This window comes from Akebia trifoliata, chromosome 11 (genome assembly GCF_017979445.1).
Source record: "Akebia trifoliata isolate Shusen 1 chromosome 11, ASM1797944v1, whole genome shotgun sequence".
In the NCBI taxonomy this organism is placed as follows: Eukaryota; Viridiplantae; Streptophyta; class Magnoliopsida; order Ranunculales; family Lardizabalaceae; genus Akebia; species Akebia trifoliata.
In genome coordinates, this window is record NC_141385.1 from 46,954,856 (window position 1) to 46,968,588 (window position 13,733).

At 35.6% G+C, this 13,733-nt stretch overlaps 1 protein-coding gene and 1 pseudogene across 1 annotated transcript; both read left to right on the top strand.

Annotated features, from left to right (window-relative positions):
• Nucleotides 1-156: 156 nt before the first annotated feature.
• On the top strand, nucleotides 157-3,359 carry LOC147392176 (cyanidin 3-O-galactoside 2''-O-xylosyltransferase FGGT1 pseudogene; annotated as a pseudogene).
• A 5,985-nt stretch (nucleotides 3,360-9,344) lies between these two features.
• Nucleotides 9,345-10,888, top strand: LOC147392177 (anthocyanidin 3-O-glucoside 2''-O-glucosyltransferase-like). Its single transcript, XM_086459154.1, has 2 exons — nucleotides 9,345-9,831; nucleotides 10,092-10,888. Exons 1-2 carry the CDS (start codon nucleotides 9,453-9,455, stop codon nucleotides 10,811-10,813), a joined length of 1,101 nt encoding a protein of 366 aa, XP_086315280.1. The 5' UTR covers nucleotides 9,345-9,452; the 3' UTR covers nucleotides 10,814-10,888.
• The last annotated feature ends 2,845 nt before the right edge of the window (nucleotides 10,889-13,733 follow it).

Genomic DNA, 13,733 nt, shown 5'->3' on the forward strand with positions numbered 1-13,733 from the left:
ATTATCACCAAAACATCCAACTGTTCAACCTCTCGTCTCATCTCATCACGAGACGGCATGGAAATCAATCGACTAACTAATTCCTTAAATGCAGAATTTTTTGCATAAAAACCGGTTTTCCCTCCACTTAGCATGTCCACAAGCGTTAATGTCTTGGTCAGATCTGACTTTCTTGCCCTGAACTCGTGAAGAGACTTACCTTATACTTACAAGAGCTCAACCAGACACCTTGATCATGTCAACTCAGCTCCCAACACCAACAATAATGTCTCAATCTCATCGCACACTACATGTTGCTATGTACCCATGGTTTGCATTTGGCCATCTCATTTCTTTCCTTCGTCTAGTCAACAAGTTGGCTCAAAGAGGCCATCAAATCCCTTCTTCATGCTCCCCAAAACACAATCCAAACTACAACCTCTCAACCTCTACCCACATCTCATCAACTTCATCCCCATCGTGATCCCTCACGTTGATGGCCTTCCACAAGGCGCCGAGACCACCAATGATGTCCCTCATCATATGAGTTCCCTCCTTGTTACAGCTATGGACCTCACCGAAAAAGATATGGAAGCTTCCTTGCATAATCTAGGGCCCGATTTAGTTTTCTTCGATTTCGCACATTGGATGCCGGCTTTAACAACTAGACTCAGCATGAAGTCGGTTCATTATTGCACCATCAGCTCGGTAATTGTTGCTTATCTTTTAGTCCCAGCTGTAAGTACGAAGATAAGTCGTCTTCAAATCTTCAAAATGAACTTGAACTCATGAAAAAAACCTCTTGGGTTTCCTTCTTCCTCCATCAAGCTTCGACTACACAAAGCCCGTTTCTTTGCTTTCATTCATCAATTAGAGTTCGGTAATGGGATTACATTCCAATGGCGACAAATGAAGTCTTTAATGGATTGTGACACAATTTCCTTTAGAACGTGTCAACAGATCGAAGGTCCTTTCTGTGATTATGTTGAGAGACAGTATGAAATACCATTGTTATTATCGGGTCCTATCTTACCTGATCCACCAACTTCTCCATTGGAAGAAAGATGGGATAAGTGGCTCGGTGGATTCAAAGCAAGTTCGGTTGTATATTGCTTGTTTGGGAGTGAATGTGTGTTGAAGAAGGATCAATTTCAGGAGCTTTTTTCATCCAATCAATTAGGCTAGAGTTTGTGGTTCGTTTGAAAAAGGAGGACTTGGCATTCGACGTCTTAGGGATATAAACCAAGTTGGTATGGCTAAATTATTCTGGAGACTGGTGGAGAATACAACCCTATGGGCATAATGGATGAGGAAGCGATATGTGGGGGATGCAGATATCTGGGGATGCCAACCCCCAAATAATGCGTCTTGGGCGTGGTGAGGTATTTTAAATGAGAGAGAATTTGTTAGAAAGCACGTCCGATTTTTAATTGGAAATGGGGAAGACACGTACATATGGAAGGATCCATGGTTACAAGAAGGGAGCATTATGTACAGATTTGGCAACCGAGTTATAAATCAGTTCGATAGTCACTTAAATGCAGTTATTCGTAATTTTATTGTGGACAGAAGGTGGGTGTTTCCAAGACCATATAATGATCGCATGCAAACAATTATTGATATCATTTCAGAGAGACCAATCCCTAAGATGTTGATGAGGGATAGAATAATTTGGAAACTTACATCAAATGGCCAATTCTCGTCTAAATCGGCTCACGAGGTGCTATGTGAAAGGCAAGAGTCAATTGGTTGGAAGAAAATTATTTGGAGTAATTGTATTCCAAGGTTTTCTTTTATTGCATGGTTAGCGGTTCAGAAGAGGCTTTCTACAGTGGAAAATCTAAATAAGAGGGGATTCAAATGGGTGTCTCGATGCTATTTGTGTTATAGCCATCAAGAGACAAATGATCATTTGTTCTTTCGATGTCCATATATTAGATGGATCTGGATTCAGTGTTTGAAGAAGTTTGAAATTTTTCGAGTAGGAGTGGACTCAATAGAGGCGGAAATTTAGGTGATTAAGAGTGTGAGATTTCAATGCAAACAGATAAAACAATTTCTTTATACTTCTTTTTGTGTAGTGGTTTACTATTGTTGGAAGGAAAGAAATCAGAAAGTGTTTGCAGAAATTAATTCCCCAAAGGAAGTTGTTTTGAAACAAATTGGAGAGGTGATACAAAACCAGTTTGATGGCTTATCGATTGAGGAAAGATTTAGTCATATATATGGGCAGATTTTAAACAATTGGAGTTGCTGTTACCCCATTGTTAATTCAGATTTAAAGCTCATTTCTTGGTCGAAACCAGAGGTGGATGTGGTGAAAATTAATACTGATGGAGCTCGATCAGTGCAAGGCTCGGGTTTGGGGTTTATTAGCAGAAATAGCGATGATACATTACTTTTTGTAGGCTGGAGCAATATTTCTGTAGATGACATTATCCAAATTGAGTTGCAAGCAATTTTAGAAGCTATGAGATATGCAAAGGCGAGGGGATTGAATCGTATTCTAATTTCCTCTGATTCGTTATACTCTATTAAATGCATAAAGAATGAAATCGTTTCATCATGGAAATATGAGGAAATGTTGCTAGAAATTGCAGAACAAAGCTAAAATTTTGTGAGTTGTTTGTTTGAATTTTTGTAGAGAGAAAGAAATCGGGCAACAGATTATTTAGCGAAATTGGGTACTTATTCAGAGGGTTTTTTCGTTATTGAAGATATATGTAATGTTCCTCATGAACTTTTGAGAATTGTTGAGGAAGACTTAATCTATACCTACACTCGCTAGTAGTGTTTTAGGGTGGGGTCCCTTTAACCCCAGCTTATCAATAAAAAAAAAAAAAAAAAAATTCAGGAGATTTTGCTTGGTTTTAAGTTGATGGGTTTGCCTTTCTTGGTGGCTTTAAAGCCACCAGAAGGAGCTGAGACAATTGAAGTCCGTATTACTGGCGGGGTTCGAAAGGATGGTGAGAGGAAGAGGGGTGGTATGTGGTGAATGGGTGCAACAACAATTAATATTAGAGCACCCATCAGTAGGGTGTTTTGTGACCCATTGTGGGTGTAGTTCTGTATATGAGGCCTTGGTGAATCACTGTCAGCTTGTGATGTTGCCGGACAAAGGGGATCAATTTGTGAACGCAAGGATGATGGGTGGGGAGCTGAAAGTTGGAGTGGAGGTTGAGAAGGGAGAAGAAAATGGATTGTTTACAAGGGAGAGTGTGTGCAATGCAATTAAGTTGGTGATGGATGAAGAAAGCCAAGTTGGTAAGGGAGTGAGAGCTAATCATGGCCAGTGGAGGGAGGTTTCGTTCAGAGAAGGCCTTGAGTCTTCATATATTGATAGTTTGATCAAGAAGTTGCAAGCTGTATGCTCAAGTTAATTTTGTGATTCACTGATAAGATCATCCAAGTTGCATGCATGAGATCCACCAAATTACTACATATGGATCTCATTAAAATATAAACAATTCTGGTGTAGTAATAATGGGTAGATCTTCTTTGGAGCTTTTTCTAGGGTTGGGAGTGACAAATCGGCAAGATAGCAAAATCTGGTCATTTAAATTTGGGAGGTTAGTGGCCGTGGATTTTCAAAGTCTTTAATTAAGTCAAAGTGATGCATGGAGCTATCTTGTTTCGTAATAATGAAGTTCTTACAATATTCTCTTTAGCCAGGGATATTTATGATATTTTGGCTTATCAAAAATATTTATGATATTTCAATTAGATAATGGTAAGCTCATTTTAATTAGTCATCACATATTTTTGGAATACATTAAAGCTCGATCGTATTACACCCTCTGTCGATGGTAGCATAATCACTACTAGTGTATTTCTTACATTAGGGAAAATTGTATGATAATATGAGATTTATGAGTAACTGAAAAGTTCTCGATAGATTTAATGATCAAGATGATAAATGATAATTTTTAACTTTTTTTTTTTGGCATACCCTAATAAGAACAATTCCAAGGGGAAACTCCATTTTCATATTCCATAATGGAGGATGTGAGCATTATGGATTATTATTTTGGATGTTGAAGGTGTTTGCACTCCAACCTTGTCTTCCAAAATGGTGATTGTAGATGCAAAAAACTTGCACTGTCTCGAGATTCTCACTGGATGAACAATTTTCGCCTTCTTGTACTCCTAGGTGTACCTGCAACAACACCATTCTGACGCCCAAGTTAAGATTTTTAGTACAAAAGTAGTGTAGGATTTTCTATAGAGAAGAATGCATACCTTTTTGTGCTTTGCATTGAAGTTGTCACGTTGTGGGGTGATATACCAGAGATGTGTGTGAAACTTTGTCCCCACATCGGACAAGAAAACATACAAATCCTGGTCTATAAGGACAAAACAGATCCTACATAGTACAATGCATTTTAAAGTTGTGCGGGCTTTAGTTCAAAATGGACAATATTGTACTATTATGGGCATAGGGCGTTACAAATGACATTAGTGCCGATGATTGCTCTTCTTGTTTAGTAGAGAAATTGTCACGTCCTTATCGATGTGCTACTAACTGGACATGGAAAGGATTACGGAGATCTTGCGGTCGAAGTCGAACTGTCACGTTATGGGGTGGAATGGCATGGAGGTGTGTGAAACTTAGTCCCACATCGCATAAAAGAACGTTTAGATCCTGGTCTATAAGGACAAATCGGACCCTACATAGTATAATGCATTTTAAAGTCGTGTAGATTTTAGTCCAAAGCGGATAATATTATACTATTATGAGCCTAAAACGTTGTATTTTTTTACCATAATACTTTTAATCGAGTCGAAGCCATTCACATGAGAAAGTTTTATTCGGTAGGTATCTATCGAATTTATTTTGTATTGTCTGGTAGGTATCTGTTGAATCGATTTTATAATGTTCGGTAGGAAAAAAAAAATTCGGTAGGTACCTACTGAATCTATTTAGTAATATTTGGTAGGTTCTAACTGAATTTGCTAAAATAAGTTCATTCTGAACATATCGAAAAAAATCTATCAAAATATCTTCGAGTTCATTTTGGTTCAAAATCATCGTTTTGGAGATTTTAATGATAATTTTTTTTATCTTCTTTGATGATTAAACGCAAATAAATAAATTCAAAGAATAAGATAACTTGAAAAAGAAGCTCTAAAAATCAAATTTTCATTGATTCAACTTCTTACAAAACTCAAAAGAAGACGAATATGGAGAGAGAGACAGAGAGATAGAGAGAGAGAAGAAAAAAAAAGTGAGTTTTTTTTTTTTGTTTGGTATGTTAGGGTATGTGTATTGATAATTTGAAAAAAAGGTTAAAATGTATATTTCAGTTTTTTTACATTTTAAGGTCAGGTGGGTACGTAGGGTATATTTGGTGTGTGCAAATAGCACCACCCCACAAATAATCATTTTCAGGGTATTGTAGGTGAGACATGCTAAACTGATTTTTGCATCGGGATACATATAAACATATATCTTTTTCTTGTGTATCCTGAGACAAATGATCTATGATTTTGAGATCTCAGAAAAAAGACACTCAAGTACGCTTTCTCATGTGGCAGTTTTGCACGAAAGCATAGTTTTTTCCTTGATATATCCAACAAAAAAAAATTGAATGACTTGTCCATTCTACCAAGTCCGTGAGTGTGTATGAGTGCCTTTTTTTTTTTTTGAGTCAATTAACAATACAATCCGGTGCGGCTAACTTGTGTCCTAAGGGCACACCTTAAACGCATTTAATACACCTCTAAAATGTATTTTACTACCTAAAATGCCCTTGAAATAAAATTTCCAATAAAAAATACCATCAAATGTTTATTACCAAGGTGTTTTTAATGCAACTTAAAATGTTCTTAGGACACACGTTAACAAAATTAGGAGGTGCAACTTGTCCGGTTCAAATTGAAAATAAAAAAAACAACTTCTGCTTCGGTTCCTAGTTCGGTTGGAATATAATCAAACGACCAAGAACCAACCCTCTTATAAAATAAATAATTATATATTCACCAAATCCAAGTCATCATGTCTTTAAATATCCAAGTCCAACGGCTTAAAACTCAAGTTAAAAACACACAGGTGTCTTTCTTTATACCCTTAAAAAATGTGGAAATGTCGACTCCAACTGTTGGAGTATGGAGGAAAGTAGTGGATAAGTGATTATTTGATTGTGCTTATTGCATAGGAGTTACGATACATAGTAATGGTTTATTATATTATTTCTTTTTTTATTGATTTCATATTTAAATATATGTTGTTCGGGAGTTCGTTGTTGTAGACCCTCACATTTTCATTGGTTCATGTGTATTAAAGGCATACAAAAAATACTCAAAAGTGTGGGGCCTTCAATACACGTGAACTAATGAGAGTGTGGGGCCTCCATAATGTGGATCTCAAAGTCACACTCATTGTTTGGAAGCACGTTTATAGGAGATTTGCAATCAAATAATCGAATCAAAACATACCGAGCCAACCGTAGCTCGGTTTGATTGGTCAATTCGAACTAGTTTTGATTCTTTTTTAGTGGAAAAGGTCCAAGTGGGTTCGACTTCCATTTAGTCCCCCATCGATTTAGGTGGTATACCTAAAAATTATCCTTTAGATATTAAAAGAATAATGTTGAAGTGGCCTAAAGCTGAAACCTCATATCACACTTCTTAACGTGAAAGTGTATGGGAGCCATAGATGCTTTTCATCGAATCATACACTTTCACGTCAAGAAGTGTGAAATGAGGTTCCGGCTTGAAGTCACTCCAGCATGACTCATACTAAAAACCTTTTGAAGATATATATTTGGATGAGAAACGTTTTTCTTACTTAGTCAGATTTTAAGCCTTAATATTTTGATCAAATGAAGTACCACATTGGCAATCCAACACCACAACCCTTTTAGATTTCATGGAAAAACTCAGATTATATGTATTTATATTTTGTTGCACTTGATCCAAGGTTTTGAGATAGGATGATTAGTGGAACTCCCAAATTTAAAATTTAAAATTTAAAATTCAATGGTGAAAAATATTTTTTATTTTAAAATGCATAGAATTTTGTTCTCTACAACCCAATTGGACTAGATCATATTTTTGGATTCCACAAGGTTAGGTAACCACCCTTAGTAAGGCTAGTCAGACTCTATTTGGATACTAAAAAAAATTAAAGAGAAACATTTTCCTAACTTGGTAAAGATTTGAGCCTAAGGGTCGTTTTGCTCAAATGGAATACCAGCAATCCATCACGATAGTCCTCTAAGTTGCTTTGAAAAATTTAGATTAAAAAAAAAAAATTTAATAATAATTTCGAAAAATATAACTTGATCTAAGGTATTGAAAATGGACATCTACTGAACTTCCACATAACTCCCAAGCTTAAAATTGAAATTCAACGGTGATAAATAATTCTATTTTGATATTTTATTTCTCAAAGTTTATACAATTGTATCCTCTACAACAATGAAGCCATCATGTTTTTGGATATATCACAAGTTGAGGCCAAGGATTGTGAAGGGGAAATCCTTACTACCTCAGTAAAGTTAGTTGGAGACAAAATTAAATGTTGATGTGAGAGGATTTTGGAGGTGACATTATTACTCTTTAACATTTAATAACACCCATAATTATTAGTGGTAGTGATCAGTTACACATATTGCTAAACATTGCCACAAGTGCTACCATATATCAACTAGCAACTATCGGGGGCATAAGTGCTACCAATTAGCGAGGATTTTGCTCATGTGGGCGCCGCTAAGAGTGAAAAAAATAGTTGTGGGGGCAACTAAGAGTGGAAAAAATAATATTTGTGAGGGCAATAGTGAAATATTTCTTTATCCGTTGTTTAAACCTGTCGCAATAGCACATTAATCCATAGAATTTGAAAACTCTTGTGGGGGCAAGTGCCCCCACAATGCCCTCTCTAAATCCGCCCCTGCCAACTACTAACTACTAACAGCCAAAACTTTCATTGTAATAAATAGTACAAAACAAGTTGTTCATTGTATTAAAAATGAATATTTTGTTTTGCAGAAATGCTTGAGTTGTTAAGTGTTCGATTTTGTGGTAGAACGTAGCTAAGTGTTTCTTACTTCTTTTTAACAATTGGGGTGTAATAAATTAAATTTCGAGTGCCAAAAATAGCACTCTAGAAAAACCTTGAAAAAGACTATTAGGTCACAGAATGTGTCATCTTGCATTTTTTTCTTTTTTCATTTTTCTTTTCAAAATGGAAGACCTCAAACTTCTAATGTCTGAGGTACTGGCCCATATATAATTTTTCTTTTCTTTTCATTTTGCTTTATATATATATATAAAGCAAAGATTCATTAATAGAAAAGCGAGATTAGCCGAGATGACTAATCAAGCGAAGACCAATACAAGAGAGAACTGGCCCAGATACCGCGCTTGGGGCGAGCATTTTGGAGTCCGAACCCTTGTTAGTAATCTCCCATTTAATTATTGAAAAATTTGTGAATTTTTTATTTCTTTTTTTTTATTATTGATAAGCTGGGGTTAAAGGGACCCCGCCCTGAAAACACTACTGTCGAGTGTAAATACAAGTTAAATCATTATTCTCTGGATAATTGAACTATATTTCATGCATTTTAAGTTAAAAAAGAATGAAAAGCATATTTTACAATTTTTTATAAAACTCGATAGAAAGAAAATGCGTCTTTTTACGTAAGTTGTTGTATGTTGCAAAGTGTAAACTTGTAAGTTGTTATGTGTAACATAGTGTGTGACTTTAAAAATGCCATGTTTCAAAAATTTGTAAGAATACACATTTTTACGTGACAAATGTCCCTTTCATCTTTAAAAAAATAATGACATAGCCTTTTACATTTATTTGAGATTACACCGTAATTTTCCCAATTGATGATTGGTCCCTTGATTTCGGTCTTCATTTATAAATCAATGGAACAATAACCTCAATGCCCTCATTATCACCACGATCATTATTACCATCACCATCACTATCATATTACCAAATTTTTTATTTTTGAATTTTTGAATTTTTGAAATGAGATGGATAATACACATATGAAACATATGTCGCATGTTTTCCATTTATTGAAGTTTTGACTGGATTTTAGACCGGATTTCTACAATCCAAAATCAAATATAACTCAAAATTTTCACGAATCGAACTTTTGCAATATTCCAAATTGCTAACAAGGGTCCGCACTTGCTGTCAACAGAAAATCAAGTATTAAGATAATGAATCAATAGCAAGATTCCACAATTATATTCTTATAATGTCTAACCAGTAAAGATTTTTTACATACATAGACGTGTCTTCTTACTATCCATTAATCGGCTTCGCACAATATTTTTTTGCTAACATCAAATCTCTCTCGACATATGTCATTGTCTAACCAATTATTCTTACACGTGGCATCTTACTATTGATGCTTCAGTTCAACAAAAAAAACTTCTAAACAGCAAATCGCTACTTGGTATGTGGGAAGTTCTTTAAATTCTGGATCATCACCAAACTCTTCTCATTGCCAACAATGTCTCACATACTTCATGTGGCTATGTACCCATTTTTGGCACTCGGCCATATCAGTGCCTACCTTCGTCTAGCCAACAAGCTAGCTCAAAGAGGACACCGAATTTCATTCTTCTTGCCCCACAAAGCTCAGTCCAAACTACAACATCTCAGCCTCCACCACCATCTCATCAAGTACATCCCAGTTGTGATCCCTCACGTTGATGGACTTCCACCAGGTGCCGAGACCACCAACGATGTTCCATTTGGTATGGGTTCCCTACTGGTTAAATCCCTGGACTTCACCGAGAAAGATATAGAAAGTTCCTTGCATGATCTCAAGCCCGATGTAGTCTTCTTCGATTTCACCCGCTTTAACAACCCAACTTGGCATCAAATCGGTTAATTATTGTGTCTTCAGCTCAGCCACAATTGCTTATTCAGAAGGCCCACCTCACAACAAAGATAAGGCAAATGGTAACACGAGGACTCATGGAACAGCCTCTAGACTTTCCGGTTTCCACCATCAAGCTTCGACCCCATGAAGTCCGTGTCTTTGCCTCTATGCAACAACAAGAGTTTGGTAGTGGGATCGCACCCCACAAGCGGAAACTGAAGTCATTTATGGAGTGCAATGCATTAGCCTTCAAATCATGTTGAGAGATTGAGGGGCCCTTTTGTAATTACATCGATTGCCAGTATGGGAAGCCAGTGTTGTTATCAAGTCCAGTCTTACCGGACCCACCAATGTCTCTCTTGGAAGAAACGTGGGATAAATGGCTTGGCCGATTCAAGGTAGGTTCGGTGGTTTTCTGTTCATTTGGGAGTGAGTGTGTGTTGAAGAAGGATCAGTTCCAGGAACTGTTGATTGGTTTTGAGTTAATGGGTTTGCCATTCTTTGTGGCCTTAAAGCCACCAGAAGGAGTTGAGACGATTGTAGCCGCATTACCAGAGGGGTTCAAAGAGAGAGTGAAAGGAAGAGGGGTAGTCACTAGTGATTGGGTGCAGCAACAATTGATATTAGACCACCTATCAGTGGGGTGTTTTGTGACCCATTGTGGGTCTGGGTCTCTATGTGAGGCCTTGGTGAGCAATTGTCAGATCGTGATGTTACCACATGTAGCAGATCAATGTGTGAATGCAAGGATGCTGGGTGGGGATTTGAAGGTTGTAGTTGAGATTGAGAAGGGAGAAGAAGATAGATTGTTCAGCAGGGAAAGTGTGTGTGAGACGATTAAGTTGGTGATGGATGAAGAAAGCCAAGTCGATAGAGAAGTGAGAGCCAATCATGCTAATTTGAGGGAGATTTTGTTAAGTGAGGGCTTTGAGTCTTCATACATTGATGGTTTCATCAAGAAGTTGCAAAATCTGTGCTCAAGCTAATTGTGACTTGTGTGTGATTTAGGTAGTAGGCTATCCAAGTCCCCTCACTATCCTTGATCCTATTACAATGGGTTTCTTGGTTAATATTTGATTTGAATGTAATAAGTACCCAACAAGTATTAGTACACTTGACATTTATATTGGGTTTTAGGATAATGCTTTCCATTTTGATAAGCATTAGTTTTTAATTAATATATATATATATATATATTATATATATATATATATATATATATATATATATAATATATATATATATATTTTAATATATTGTTGTTATGATTTAATGGTTTTTTGTTCCTTTCATACCTTTGAATTAGGATCTTGAATCAGGTCATGGATCGGATCAAGGTTCGAAATTTTTAGGGTGTGATAGAAAAATCCATTATCAACAATGGTCGTAAATGTATCAAATTGTGTCTCAACAATCGGTAGTCTTATGTATGCATGATTTACATCTAACCCGATATTAGTTACATCGTTGGTATGCTTGGGAGATATCAGTAGAACCCTAATATAGCTCATTGGAGAGCAATAAAGAAAGTACTCTAATATTTATAAAGAACAAATGACTTTATGTTAGTATACAAAAAATTAAATGAACTTCAAGTTGTTGGTTATTTTGATGCAAATCATGCTGAATGTCGTAATTGTTTAAAATATACTTAAGGTTATATTTTTATGCTTGCTTGTGGAGCTATCCCAGGGAGAAACTCAAAACAGACTATCCTAACATATTCGATCATGTATTTAGAGTTTATTGGGTGCTACAAAACAACCCATCAAGTAGTTTGGTTAAAGAATTTTATCAATAAATTATAGATTGTGGATTTCATTCATAAATCTATTGTTGTTTATTGTGATAAAAAGGCCGCTATTGATTTTGCAAAAAATGAAAGAGTAACCATAAGTAACAAGCACATTTAAATAAAATACCTTTTAGTAGGTGGAAAAGTTCGTGAAGAGTTGATCGAGATTGTCAAGATAGATTCAAGCAATATAATAGCTGACCCTTTCACAAAAGGCCTTCCACCAAAGATTTTCAAAGAACATATAACTCGTATGGGAGTATCATGTTAATTAAGTATTGAATTCCTTTTATACTTATTTATTACTTTATTTATACTTTTGATAGACTATTTATTGTTGTTTTAAATAACTGATCATGAATTATAATTATTTATCGATTATTGTGTATACATGTTGTTATTATCTGTAAGTATATGTACTCGTAAAGTGTTAAAAATGCTTGGGTTAGACATGATTTGGCAACATGTTGATGAAGCCTTCATTCTAGATAAAAAGGTAATGAAATATTATATGATTGGTTGCTAATAACATATTAGAATGACATACGACAAGTGTGAAGCTAGATACCTAGGGAATGTACATACAAATTACATTGAGGGATGTACATTGCCCTAATACCACAAAGAGAATTCACGTAAAGGTAAACTCATAAATTCATTGATATTACTAATTTTGAGACTATGGAACTATTTTCAGGCCAACAAATGAGCATTGTATTACATCCATAATCCATTATTCGTGGTATCGCTAAATAAAGGTGGCAATTAAAGATTATCTGAATTATTTTGAACAATTGATTTTCAAAAGAGTGCACTCGATTATTCAAAATGTAACAATCCAAAATTTTGATTTTATAAATATAAAAAAGTTATATGTGAAGGTCAAGTGGGTGATTGTTGGATTATTATATATTCATTATTTTCTAATTAAAACAAGTTTGTAACATTTTCACATATATAATTTTATAAATACTTGATTGTAATTATTCAAAACATGAGCGTAAAATTGAGAGTCATGCATGTGATTTGGTATTGACTCCCAACATCAAATATGATGGGTTAGTGAACACTCTATCTAATTTAAGTGGTATCCACATATACTAGAATTCTACGATGGGTAAAAAACCTAGTATTTCTCTTTATAAATAGGTGGTCGTTCCTCCTCTCTACATATACAATTCTATTCTTGAGATAGAGTCTTCCATCGTCAAGTTGTAGGCAGAGTTGGGATAGTACGCCTATTCTTCACAGATCGAGATCAAAGCATCATTTGCGAATTATTGGAAAAGCGATTCCATGTATTTTATATTTATCACTTATTTTGGTTTATAGTTTTTTCCAAAATCAAATCCTAGATCCATGCTTATTTAGATGAACTTTACAACATGTTACCCAACAACCCTTGTAGCAGTGATCCACGTCATAAAATTCAAATTGATGAGGTTAATTTATTATTGAACATACCTTCGAGTGGATCCTAACCAAATCAATTTTTGTCATCCAAAAACATGATCTAATGCCACAGGGTTATAAAGGAACAAATTCTAAGAACTCATAACAAAAATCAAAATAAAAAAGTTAGTTTTCATCATTGAATTTTAGTTTTAATTTGGGAGTTAGGTTGCCATCCATTTTCAACAACTTCGATAGAACTTAAAAAAAGATTCTTTTTTCAATTTCATTATTTTGGATCTGAGTTTTTCCACAATATTTAAAAGACTGGTGTTAGATTGCCAATTTCCTATATTCCAATTCTCTCAGAAGTATCCTCCTCCTTTAGGTCCATTACCTCTCCAATAAGTCTTGGGTGGGCTAAGGCAGCTTTCTCACCCACCGTACCCGCCTTTTGTAGCTAGTAGGTATTCTTGGATAAGGCTGAAATAGAGAAGCGAATCAGTCAACCAGGGCTGGACAAACGACCTCCTAATGGTCCTGTGCACTTTAGTTTTCGGAGCTGGGCACAGGGACTCAAGAACCAATCCGAGTAATCAACCGCTTTTCTCAAATCTGCCTCTTGACGGAACGGAATGAAACTTTAGAACTGGAATTTCAAAATCTGACTAGCTCCCCACTACTTCACCTTTGACAACCCTTCGCCTACTTAGAAGTAG